This window comes from Schistocerca gregaria, chromosome 5 (assembly GCF_023897955.1).
Source record: "Schistocerca gregaria isolate iqSchGreg1 chromosome 5, iqSchGreg1.2, whole genome shotgun sequence".
Lineage (NCBI taxonomy): Eukaryota > Metazoa > Arthropoda > Insecta > Orthoptera > Acrididae > Schistocerca > Schistocerca gregaria.
The window spans coordinates 609,672,362-609,685,286 of record NC_064924.1 but is presented as its reverse complement, the minus strand read 5'-3'; the positions used below and the strand labels follow the sequence as shown (position 1 = coordinate 609,685,286).

The window sequence follows — 12,925 nt, the reverse complement described above, 5'->3', positions numbered from 1 at the left end:
TTCCATCCGTGGCATTTAAACGTGCAAGTGGTACAACAGTATCGTCTAGAAAAAAAGAAGGGGAAAATAAACACGATTAAGTAGTTTCACAGCATATAAGATTCTGTAAATGCCCACATTACGTGACCGAACCTTTGTCCGATCGTGCAAAACGGCACGGCATAACGCCACAACCGTTTATTTTAGAGGACCGTGACTCGATTTCGAAGCGGAGATGAGCCACATCGCATGGAGCTGAGAAAGCTACGCCAACAGTGAAGCTGTCACAGGAAAAATTACCCAGGCCAGACATGCCCCAGCACACGAACCAGACAAACTGGGCTCCACAACGTTCCAAAACTCTTATGCTCATTCTTTCGATCTTAACCTCTCACGCCGCGCTGAGTGGCCGCGCGGTTTGAGGCGCCATGTCACGGATTGCGCGGCCCCTCCCGCCGGAGGTTACTCCCTCGGTCATGGTTATGTGTGTTGTTCTTAGCATAAGTTAGTTTAAGCAAAGTGTAAATCTAGGGACCGATTACATCAGCAGTTTGGTCCCTTACTAATTGACACACATTAGCCTTTCACACCAAATCAGACAGAAATGAGTTAGGCGAACAGACACGGAAGACAAATCCCCCTCTAATTTCAGAAAGCTTGAAGACAATATGTCTGCAGTTTTTCATATAAAACACACTGCTCTTTGGAGTAGTATACTGTGTGAGTGACTGACATTAAATAACCACCAGATAATGAAGCGTTCAGAATTAAAAGTGAAGGAGCAGATGTCAATCCTTCACATATAGAAGCCATCGCAGATAGACTGAGACTGCCAGTAGACCTCTTTTCAAAGGTTTCGCACTGGACGTATGTCTCACTAAACTCTTCGGGCTAGGAGACTAGTGTAACCTGCGTAGAACTGTTGGCTGCCTCATATGCGGATTCCTAGGATGTAGCAATTTCGGCCAAGGAAAAGTATAATGGACGTATTGGATCTCTGACAGTGCACTTGTGGCACGCCAGGGAACCCCTGCGTCCGCACATAGGTGTGTGAAACTCGGCTAAAATAAAATGTCACTACTGATAAAAGACTCCGCTACTCCTACCACACTGCATATAGAGACCATAAACTGCAAGACGTTTATATAGGTTACTGCAACTCGAGGCAGAACTCAGTAGTAGCTAGCGGGATAAGATGGTTCAAATGGCTCTGAGCCCTATGGAACTTAACATTTGAGGTCATCGGTCCCTAGAACCTATAACTACTTAAACCTAACTAACCTAAGGACGTCACACACATACATGCCTGAGGCAGGATTCGAACCTGCGACCGTAGGGGTCGCGCGTTCCCAGACTGAAGCCCCTAGAACCGCTCGGCCACTCCGGCAGGCGCGGGATCAGAAACATGTGAGTCATACAGCTGCAGTCAGGAAATTTTTTACAGAGGCATAGGTCAGTTGGTTAAGAAGAACTGAAGATTGGTTTCTTGATACTGAAACAAGCTCAGACAGAGTTGCAAGAATTGTATTAAAAACAAATAAAATGTAATAAAAGTGAGTGAAACTATCACAAGTTTCTGCCTACACAACGTCGCATCTTAACGAAGAAGTCGAAGAGCACTCCAAGGAGTTACAAGAGCTGTTAAAAGGAATCCAAACTGTATGATGGAATAGATGATTTTAATGCTAAAGTGAGAAGGAAGGGCCGGCCCTGGTGGCCGAGAAGTTCTGGGCGCTACAGTCTGGAAGCGCGCGACCGCTACGGTCGCAGGTTCGAATCCGGTCTCAGGCATGGCTGTTTGCGATGTCCTTAGGTTAGTTAGGTTTAAGTAGTTCTAGGGACTGATGACCTCAGGAGTGCTCAGAGGCATTTTTTGAGAAGGAAATATGAGAAATGCCTATGTGTTTGATGCCAGAAACAACTGATATGTCATGGTAATGGAATTCACCGAATATACATCCCAAACTATTTTTCGAGAAAATTCCGGGCGTAAAATGAACATAAGCGGGATCAAACGGAATTGAGAACTAAATTGACTCTGGAATGTGTTTGCCTCAAATCATTTCGGATACCTATTAACAATGAGCTAATAAATTGCGAAATGAAACTGGACATTAAATTCATTCACAATGTTTCCAAAAATTTAGTTGTAAAGAATAGGAATATCAATTAAAATTAACGAAGAAGATTAGGGATTTGGCGAATAAAATATCTGTGACATAAATATGAATGATGATTTACAAAAAATAGTCATTATTCTGTCGTCGATACAACCTGGTGTTTTTGTATGTTCAAATTGTCTGAATAGCAAAGTCTAGATCACAAATCTATTTATTTTCTGTGACTCTTTTCATCCAGTATAGGCCACGTCTAGTTCCAGAAACGAGTGTTACAGAATTAAATTCTGAAATCGGCCATAAAAGAAAAATAAATTAGTGATCTAGGATGCATTGTTCTGATATTGGGAAACAAGCGTGGCTTAGAGTTGACGACAGAAATGTTTGACTTTGAAGAGCTGCTCTATCATTGTACCAAATTCTTTTTAACTTCTTACGCACACCGACTGTACTAACTGGAATGCTCGTGGCAGTATGAAGGTCTCGAGAGATTCGTTCCGCTTATTTCATGCGATATTTTACAACGACCCTCCGCAATGCTCGGAGGTCCGCGTCTATCAGTTTACGAGGTCTGCCTGGTCCTGGGGTTTAGATCTGGTTGTTCCGTCGCTTTTCCAAATCAGAATGACATTACAAATCTCTACTGACAAAATACTTCCCACTCCGTATTATACTCCGGGTCGGCCTCTCGCGGCAACTAGGTGTCAATACCGCATTTGTTAGGGGTGTCCGGTAACGGTCATCAAGTAATGTACATACTGACGCTGTCGCTGGCTAAGAGCAGTTGATAATAACACAAATATCGAAACAGGTATAGCCAGTAAACAGTACATGTGAGCACGGCCAGTTAACCTCTTATTTAATACACTCACTGATACCGTGTGCCAACAGCATAGAAAATGTCAAGAAATCTTTACAGTTGTTGTTGTGGACTTCAGTCCAGAGACTGGTTTTTTTACAGCTCTCCATGCTACTCTATCCTGTGTTAGCTTCCTCATCTCCCAGTAAGTACTGCAACCTACATCCTTCTGAATCTGTTTAGTGTATTCATCTCTTGGTCTCCGTCTACGAGTTTTACCCTCCACGCTGTCCTCCAATACCAAATTGGTTATCCATTGATGCCTCAGAATATGCCCTACCAAACTTTCCCTTCTTCTAGCCAAGTTGTGCCACAAAATTATCTTCCCTCCAATTCTATTCATTGCTTCATCGTTAGTTATGTGATCTACCCATCTAATCTTCAGCATTCTTCTGTAGCACCGCATTTTAAAAGCTTCTATTCTCTTCTTGTCTAAACTATTTATCGTCCACGTTTCACTACCATACATGGCTACACTCCATACAAATACTTTCAGAAACGACTTCCTGACACTAAAATCTATACTCGATGTTAACAAATTTCTCTTCTTCAGAAAAGCTTTCCTTGCCATTGCCAGTCTACATTTTATATCCTCTCTCCTTCGACTATCATCAGTTATTTTGCTCCCAAATAGCAAAACTCATTTACTACTTTTACCGTTTCATTTCCTAATTTAATTCCCGCAGTATCACCCGATTTAATTAGACTACATTCCTCTCTCCTCGTTTTGCTTTTGTTGATGTTAAATCTTTACTAATGATAAATAAAAATCCTTAGAGTTTCAACAGAAGTGAACATGAATAAGACAAAAGCCCGTTTATAAGTTGCCAAGAAAGTTATAAAAGAAAGCAACGATTATCTACTGGCATTTTTTGTGCGCCTTAGAGAAGTTAAAAAAGCGTATGAGTCTGTCACAATAATACTTGTGTTGGCATAAGCAGAGAACAGAGAAATAGTGCATTCCAACAGAAGTTTCTTAAAGAATATATAAACACAAGTACAGGTTTCACTAGGTAACATCAGTAGAATGAATAGTTCAGAAATAAGAAATGAATTACGGAATCGCAATTTATGTCACTCATACTACATTCGACGACGGTGTAAAAAATGTTTAAACCATTAAACTGGGAAAAATGTGGGTCGCACATAAAAGGGTCTTAGCCGAGACAGATTCTGTTTACTGGTAACATTGTTTTCTTTGCTTATGATCTACAGCAAGGCCAGAAAGGACTAAGGTGATGAAAAGGGCAAGTAAGAACATTAGTTACAAAAGACGAATCAGAATCCCACCGCCCACGGAAGGAGGTTGGATCACTACATGAGCGCTGGAGGAGGCCCCACACACACACACACACACACACACACCTCCGTGCCGATGGAGCAATCACGTTAACGCGCCGGCCGCCCACGGCACTCAGTCATGCTGAGAACGGAGCGAAGACATTCAGTGCGTTTCCTGACAGCGAAGCGGTGCCGCGAACAGAAATTCAGCGAAGAACGACAGAAGTATACGCAGAGCATCGGACGGCAATTGCGACGCTCACTCCGACCTCTTGGACAACGGCTGCCACCGTAACTCGCCAATCTCTAGCAGTGAGGCCAGTGCTATCGATGCTGCGACGTGGAGTTTCGGATCGTGTTTCATCGGCCATCGACATTCGTCCTCCCTTGTGTCACGTCTTGACCCTTGCAACAGCCGTCAGAGTTTTTCGTACACTTATGCTAGTCTTTCATGGATTCCGTTCCTCACACTTCTCCCGTTGTCACGAAACGTAACAAGCCATTTCACTCTACTTTTGAAGCCTCCATTCCACTGTTTTCATCCCAACAAACAAAGGGAGGCAACGACGTCGAGTTCTTAGATATGCTTCAAACGTTGTACACCTTCAGTAGGGCGGTTCAAAACCATAAATGTGCAAGTAGTAAGGTGCACTGTTCAGTCAATTCCGAGAAAATAGCAAGAAAAGTTTTATGCATCTATTATGTGCCTTGTGTATCTCTGCGTAGGTGCCGGACGTTATTCATGATGATCAAGTAATCGATCCACCTGGTATGTGCCGGTTAATGGGAAGCAGGTCTGCCACTCGGGTCTCCACCGGACCCACCTGGCGCCATCACCATTATGTACCACTTGTGTCGCGCAAGACGACGATGACCACCGACTTATGTGTGGCGAGACGAGCGATGTATGGCTTTTGGTCCGCCAGATGCTGGCTTTCATCACACACACAACTCCTGACACCATCACGCCACCAATGATTCTGTACCCGGACATGGACTATTTCCCGCGTGCAAAGATGTACTCTATAACTTGGACTAGCGGGCTCGCAGTCCACTACCTTTTTAGTGGTGGTGTCACACAAGCCCTCAATTTCTGGTAATACCTTGACGACTGGCATTGTGCAGTTGTGAAGAATCCGACGTAGCAACAATATTACTGGAACTTTCTTCAGAGCGCTTTCCACAACCGCCTCGCAGCTATCTCATCCACGCAGGGAACAGCTGACAAATGTCCCATCATTCGTTTTTACGGATACGATCCCCTCAACGGTTATTCATACACACTTCCGAGAAGACGAGCATCGATGGCCTACTGATGTGTCACACCACGCGGAATTTTCTGTCCCACTGATGTCTTAGGCGATCGCCAGTCTTTGCAAGATCGATTCATTCATGAGAAAGAAGACAGTAAAAAACAAACAAATAAAAACTAAATAAATATTATTAAAAATAGACACCTTACTAGTATCCTACCCTTCACTTCTTCCACCGACAGTGAAAAACGTGGAATATCGACCACAAGCTTTCAACATAACATTTGGAGTTGGCTTTGATGTACCGCATACCAATTATTCCTACATTCTATGAAGTTTCATGAGGAGTATGCCTCCAACTATGTCCGAACTATGTAGAAACTAACAGAATGAATAAAGTGTGTAGTAACGTTTCAAAACAATGTTTATGATTCACATGGAAACTGAGTTACTTACTTCAGAAATCCTTGGAGTGGAGAAGAAAGTCATATTTGATCTGATTTCCGTGAAACTGGTGCGCTGTGCCACCTACAAACACTCACATCCCCACTCGATCACTCACAGTCTTCTATAAAGGGTGAGTCACTAACTACTGCCACCAAAAATAATTCCGAAAGTACGATAGGAGCTGAAAAGTTCGTGGGGCAAAAGTTGCATGGAACAACGGGGACAATAATACGATGTTTTTTTTTTTTTGTTGCTAGGTGGGGTCGCTTCAGAGATATGAAAGTCCACTATGTTTTTGTAAATGGCGTGCTATAGTTTATTTTCTGATAGCGACTACGAGATGAAAAAATTTATGTGTACTAGTAACATCTTTGAAGGTCAACGAAAGCCACAAAGGTGGCATAATCGTCCATTTACAGAAGGTGTTCGAAGTGATTACCATTGGTATCATTGCAGTGCTGAAATCTTCTTTCCATGGATTGAGTGGTATCCCTTATCACTTCGGCACTTATCGAAGCACATCCTCTGACAATTCTCTCTCGCGTATCTTCAGGTGTAGTTGGAACGTCCTTATAAACAATGTCTTTTACGAATACCCACAAGAGAAATTCCAGAGGTTTCAAGTCTGGTGAAAGAGCCGGTTACGACACATCTCCTCCTCGTCCAATCCAACGACTTGGGAATTGTCTCTGCAACTCATTCCTAGCCATCAGCGAAAAATGTGCCGTACACCCATAGTGTTAATACCTAAAGGCATCTCTTCCAATAAAAGGCCTAATGTTTCTTGAAGGAATGTGGTGTACTTCCTGCCATTAAGATTTCCTTCGAAGATATAGGGGGCCTATAATTCTGTACTCCAAAATCTCACAACACACATTCACCGACGCGGTTTTTGATGTGCAACTTGCCTTAGACAACTTGGATTTTCAGTTGCCCAATAATGCATGTTATGCAAACTACCATTTCCATGGTTCGTGAATGTACCCTCGTCGGGAAATAAAAGCAAATTAATAAATGCGTCATCCCTCTGCATATGAAGTTAAGCCCATCGGTAGAATTCAATGTGACGTATACAATACGTACCAGTTAATCCTTAATGGAGACTGATGTGGTAAGGATGATATTTACGGCGATGCAGAACACGAACAACACTACTCTAGTTCATGTCAGATTCCGTTGCGAATTGAAGTGACCTAACACAAGGATCTCGAACCACAGTCGCAAGAGTACCATTTTCTATATCCTCGTCAGTAACTATCCTTTGCCGAATATGTTTCCGATGCGTTAAAGACCCAGTAGTTCTCAATTTATTATACACATATTTAAATGTAAGACGTGCAGGGTCAGTAGGCTGAGGATGTCTTTTAGCACATACGTCTCTAGCTCTCACTGGATTTCGTTGCCATTCCCCGTAAATGAGAAGCATATCGGCTTGTTCTTCGAAGAAATACATCATTCACATTCGCTTGAATCGACGATACTAGTCTTACCTTTACCATTAGTGCTGTATTGCGAAACCGTCGAATAATGTTTGCATGTCAATGGCACGTTAGATGAATATGCCGTACTCGGCAATAATTACTACGAACGGATGGAACATTAATTGAGGCAACTATTTATTTACAGCTCGTACAAAATAAATACATGTTTCAAAGTTTTACTGAACTTCAAAGCAGTCACCAGCACTGTGTATAACCCGTTGCCAGCGATGTGGAAGTCGTAGGATACTCTTAGCAGTGCCAGTTATGTTGACAGTTCGATCTGTGCAGTCTATTGCCCGACGAATTTGTAGCAGTTCTGAAGCGAATGCCCTGAAGTGTTTCCTTCAGTTTAGAAATCGAGTTGAACTCACGAGGGCTTAAGTGAGGCGAGTGCAGTAGGTGGTATAGGACTTAGCAGTCCCATCAGTCAAAAAAATCAATAACAGCTTGCACTACACGTGCTTGAGCATTGTTCTGCAAAATTATGGCCAGGTCAAGCAGGAAGTGTCATCACTTCTGTCTCTAAGCTGGTCGTAGGTTGTATCCCAAAAATGATCAGCATAGAGACGGAAGTGAAGACAGTTTCTACAGGAACTTACGATCATTTCGCAGGACAATGCTCAAGCACGTACAGTGCAAGTTGTTACTGATTTGTTTGACTGATGGGACTGTTAAGTCCTATACCACCTACTGCACTCCCCTGAATTAAGCCCTCGTGAGTTCAACTGAGTTTCTAAACTGAAGAAAACACTTCACGGCATTCGCTTCAGAACTGGTACAAATTCGTCGGGCAATAGACCGCGCCGCTCGAATTGTCAACATAACTCGAATTGCTAAGAGTATCCTACAGCTTCCACATCGCTGGCAACGGGCTATACACAATGCTGGTGACTACTTTGAAGGTCAGTAAAACTTTGAAACACGTATCTATTATGTGTGAGCTGTAAATAATTAGTTGCCACTACTGAATTTCCAACCGTCGTACTTGTACGATACACGAGAGAGAATTGTCACAGCATGTACTTCGATAAGTGCCGAGGTATTAAAGAATACCACTGAATCCATGATAAGAAGATTGCAGCACTGCAGTAATACTAAACGGTTATCACTTCGAACACCTTCTGTAAATGGACGTTCATGTCACCTTTGTAGAGCTCGTTGGCCTTCAAAGACCTTAGGTGTTATACATCACTGGATTCGACTCGATAGCCGCTTTCAGAAAATGCAACTATTATCTCATAAACTTTTCAGCTCCTATCATTCTTTCGGAGTTGTTCTCCGTGGCAATAGTTAGTGACGCGCCCTGTATATCCAGCCCGTGGTCCTTAGCAGTCCTCTCCAAGTTCCGAACGCATCTCGCTACTTGCTAGCACTAGACAGCTGTTAGAAGTAAACGTTCCAACGCTCAAACCTCCGGATTACTTTAGAGGGACATACGTATACGATCAACTACGAAAGAGTTAAACAGAAACGGAGATCGAATTTACTTTTGTGCGCCACTTACCATAGTTACGCCACAGGGCAAAAGGGTTTTTAAAATTATTGCTAACAGCAGATAGAGGAATATTTGTTTATATTCGGTATTCGCTACCACGAACTCTTGGAGTGTAGAGCGCATACCTTTAGTGTTATAAAATCACCTCAGTAACTATGGTAGAAAAGACGTAGCGCATTTGCGTGTTACAAGCCAGACCGCGGTTTCTTGTATCGGAAGTCTACGTGGGATAGGCAAAATAATAAGAACAGTGGCCGTAATGGGACGGCTGTATTTGATCGTCAACAACGCAGGTAAGGCTCGTGTCGCGCTGGGCTGTGCGTGTTCCGTACGGAATGGGCATCAGTGTACATTGTTTACGAGGAGTGCAACTTTATATTTACACTCCTGGAAATTGAAATAAGAACACCGTGAATTCATTGTCCCAGGAAGGGGAAACTTTATTGACACATTCCTGGGGTCAGATACATCACATGATCACACTGACACAACCACAGGCACATCGACACAGGCAACAGAGCTTGCACAATGTCGGCACTAGTACAGTGTATATCCACCTTTCGCAGCAATGCAGGCTGCTATTCTCCCATGGAGACGATCTTAGAGATGCTGGATGCAGTCCTGTGGAACGGCTTGCCATGCCATTTCCACCTGGCGCCTCAATTGGACCAGCGTTCGTGCTGGACGTGCAGACCGCGTGAGACGACGCTTCATCCAGTCCCAAACATGCTCAATGGGGAACAGATCCGGAGATCTTGCTGGCCAGGGTAGTTCACTTACACCTTCTAGAGTACGTTGGGTGGATAGGGATACATGCGGACGTGCATTGTCCTGTTGGAACAGCAAGTTCCCTTGCCGGTCTAGGAATGGCAGAACGATGGGTTCGATGACGGTTTGGATGTACTGTGCAATATTCAGTGTCTCCTCGACGATCACCAGAGGTGTACGGCCAGTGTAGGAGATCGCTCCCCACACCATGATGCCGGGTGTTGGCCCTGTGTGCCTCGGTCGTATGCAGTCCTGATTGTGGCGCTCACCTGTACGGCGCCAAACACGCATACGACCATCATTGGCACCAAGGCAGAAGCGACTCTCATCGCTGAAGACGACACGTCTCCATTCGTCCCTCCATTCACGCCTGTCGTGACACCACTGGAGGCGGGCTGCACGATGTTGGGGCGTGAGCGGAAGACGGCCTAACAGTGTGCGGGACCGTAGCCCAGCTTCGTGGAGACGGTTGCGAATGGTCCTCGCCGATACCCCAGGAGCAACAGTGTCCCTAATTTGCTTGGAAGTGGCCGTGCGGTCCCCTACGGCACTGCGTAGGATCCTACGGTCTTGGCGTGCATCCGTGCGTCGCTGCGGTCCGGTCCCATGTCGACGGGCACGTGCACCTTCCGCCGACCACTGGCAACAACATCGATGTACCGTGGAGACCTCACGCCCCACGTGTTGAGCAATTCGGCGGTACGTCCACCCGGCCTCCCGCATGCCCACTATATGCCCTCGCCCAAAGTCCGTCAACTGCACATACGGTTCACGTCCACGCTGTCGCGGCATGCTACCAGTGTTAAAGACTGCGATGGAGCTCCGTATGCCACGGCAAAACGGCTGACACTGACGGCGGCGGTGCACAAATGCTGCGCAGCTAGCGCCATTCGACGGCCAACACCGCGGTTCCTGGTGTGTCCGCTGTGCCGTGCGTGTGATCATTGCTTGTACAGCCCTCTCGCAGTGTCCGGAGCAAGTATGGTGGGTGTGACACACCGGTGTCAATGTGTTCTTTTTTCCATTTCCAGGAGTGTAAATTCAGAGCCGAAGTCGACGTGCAATGTAAAACCTAACAGAGTTCCAAAGAGGGCAGGTTGTGGGGGCCCGATTAACTGGAGCATCAGTAACCAAGACAGCCAACTTTTTAAATGTTTCAAGAGCAATTTTTCCTAAAGTTATGACAACCTACACAAAACATGGGAAGACTTCAACGTGTAAACGTAATAGTGGGTGCAAATCAAAACTAAATGACAAGACATAGTCGTACCCTAACACGAATCTTGTCAAACCAACACAAAACTACGGCAGTTAGAGTGACTGCAGAGCTCAATAGCCATCTTCGAGGTCGCGTATCTATCGACACGGTCCGCCGAGAACTCCATAAACCTAATATTCATGGACGAGCTGCTATACCGAAATCATTAGTGACGACATCCGACGTAAAGAAGCGTCAAGCATGTTGTGAGGAATATCAATCCCGGATGTATGATCAGTGAAAACACGTTATATGGTCCGACGAGTCAACGTTTTCGTTATTTCCAACATCTGGAGAAAGCCATGAGAAAACTGCAATTCTTATTTCATGATTCCAACGGTTTAGCATGGAGGTAAACGTATTATGGTATGGACAGCCATATCATGGTACTCTGCTCGTCACATCATTACTCTCAAAGGCTGCGTAATAGCCAATATTGTGAATATTTTAGGTGATCAGGTGCAGCCCGGGATTCAGATACTGTTCCGCAGTAATGATGCCATATTTGAGTTTTATAATGCACCCATTCACACAGCCAGGACAGTACAATCGTGGTATGAGGAATATGCAACTGAACTGCAGCGACTTCCCTGTCCAGCACAGCATCTGGACTCGAATGTTATCGGACCATTGTGGGCGGTATTGGAGGGCCGACTCCGGAACAGATACCCACCTCCCTCATCACTATGGGGGTTAGAAGAGGTTCTGATCGAAGAGTGGCATAACATTCCACTGGAGACTGTACAATCATTACCTCTCAGTATTCCAAGAAGAATCGCAGCTGTATTACGGACAAATGGATGTCCAAACCCTTATTAGTAAACCATTCCTAAGTAAGTACAGGTGTTCACGTTGTTTTGCCTATTCCCTGTACATTAAAAACGATTCAAAGGGCTCCGAGCACTATGGGACTTAACATCTGAGGACATCAGTCACCTAGAACTTGGAACTACTTAAACCAAACTAACCTAAGGACATCATACACATCCATGCCCGAGGCAGGATTCCAACCTGCGACCATAGCGGCCGCGCGGTTCCAGACTGAAGCGCCTAGAACCGCTCGGTCATACCGGCCGTCCTCCCTGTATATGCAGTAGAGTCTGGCGGAGTTCAGCTGGATACCGCGTAGCGGCTGGCGCGCTCGCTCGCTCACCTGAACTCCACGTAGCCGGCGTGCAGCAGGAGCGCCATGAAGTCGCCCGCCATATCGTCGCGCTCGCCGGTCAGGAAGAGGATGCCGTCTGCCGCCTCCGGCCGGAACTCCACCGACAGCTGGACGTGCTTGTAGGCGGCGCGCAGCGCGGGGAACGCCAGCCAGCTCTGGCCAGAGAAGCGCGGGCTGCGCACCTCCACCTCTGCAACACGCCGCAACCCCCAACACACACTCAGCAACACATGTCTCTCTGGCTGCGGGCGTTAGCGCGATGGAAAATGGCAGGGAATCATTATTACTCAACGCCCTGTTAGTCCCATCGCGTATACCTGCGACCATAGCAAGTGGAAAGACAGAGAAGTAATAACTGAGCGAACAGGGGAAACGATGCTGTCTGTTACACTACTCAGATCGCATTTACATAAGCATTGTGTGGCTGAATACTGACGGTTCATTCATTCAAAACCGCTCTACGATAATTATTATCACGTTTTCATTACGTCGCTGTCCTCTCTGTCTCTCTCCCTCTCTTTCTGTATATATATATGTGTGTGTGTGTGTGTGTGTGTGTATGTGTGTTGGGCACAAATTTTGGAACCGATTTTAAACTAACTTCCCAACGAGCTAGTCACTTGAAATTTTATTCGGTAGGTATGGGGCAGGAAGTGAAAACGTTCGGTAACACCTGACATCTTGCCTACCCTGCAGGACTGGCATGTCGCACAGGTAGCATCGGGAGGCTTTCCAGGCACTATTGCAAATGGAGGAGCACAGCTAACAAGTGGCAAGACGGAGCACTAATAACTGAGCGAACAGGGGAAACGATGCTAAAAC

General features: G+C 45.4%; 1 protein-coding gene across 1 annotated transcript in view; it reads right to left on the bottom strand.

Annotated features, from left to right (window-relative positions):
* LOC126272589 (pikachurin-like) overlaps positions 1-12,925 on the bottom strand; it is an 887,807-nt gene that overhangs the window by 215,640 nt on the left and 659,242 nt on the right. The window contains exon 4 of the mRNA XM_049975515.1: positions 12,092-12,293. Within this exon, the coding sequence (XP_049831472.1) occupies positions 12,092-12,293 (202 nt within the window). The remainder of the gene's footprint in view (positions 1-12,091; positions 12,294-12,925) is intronic.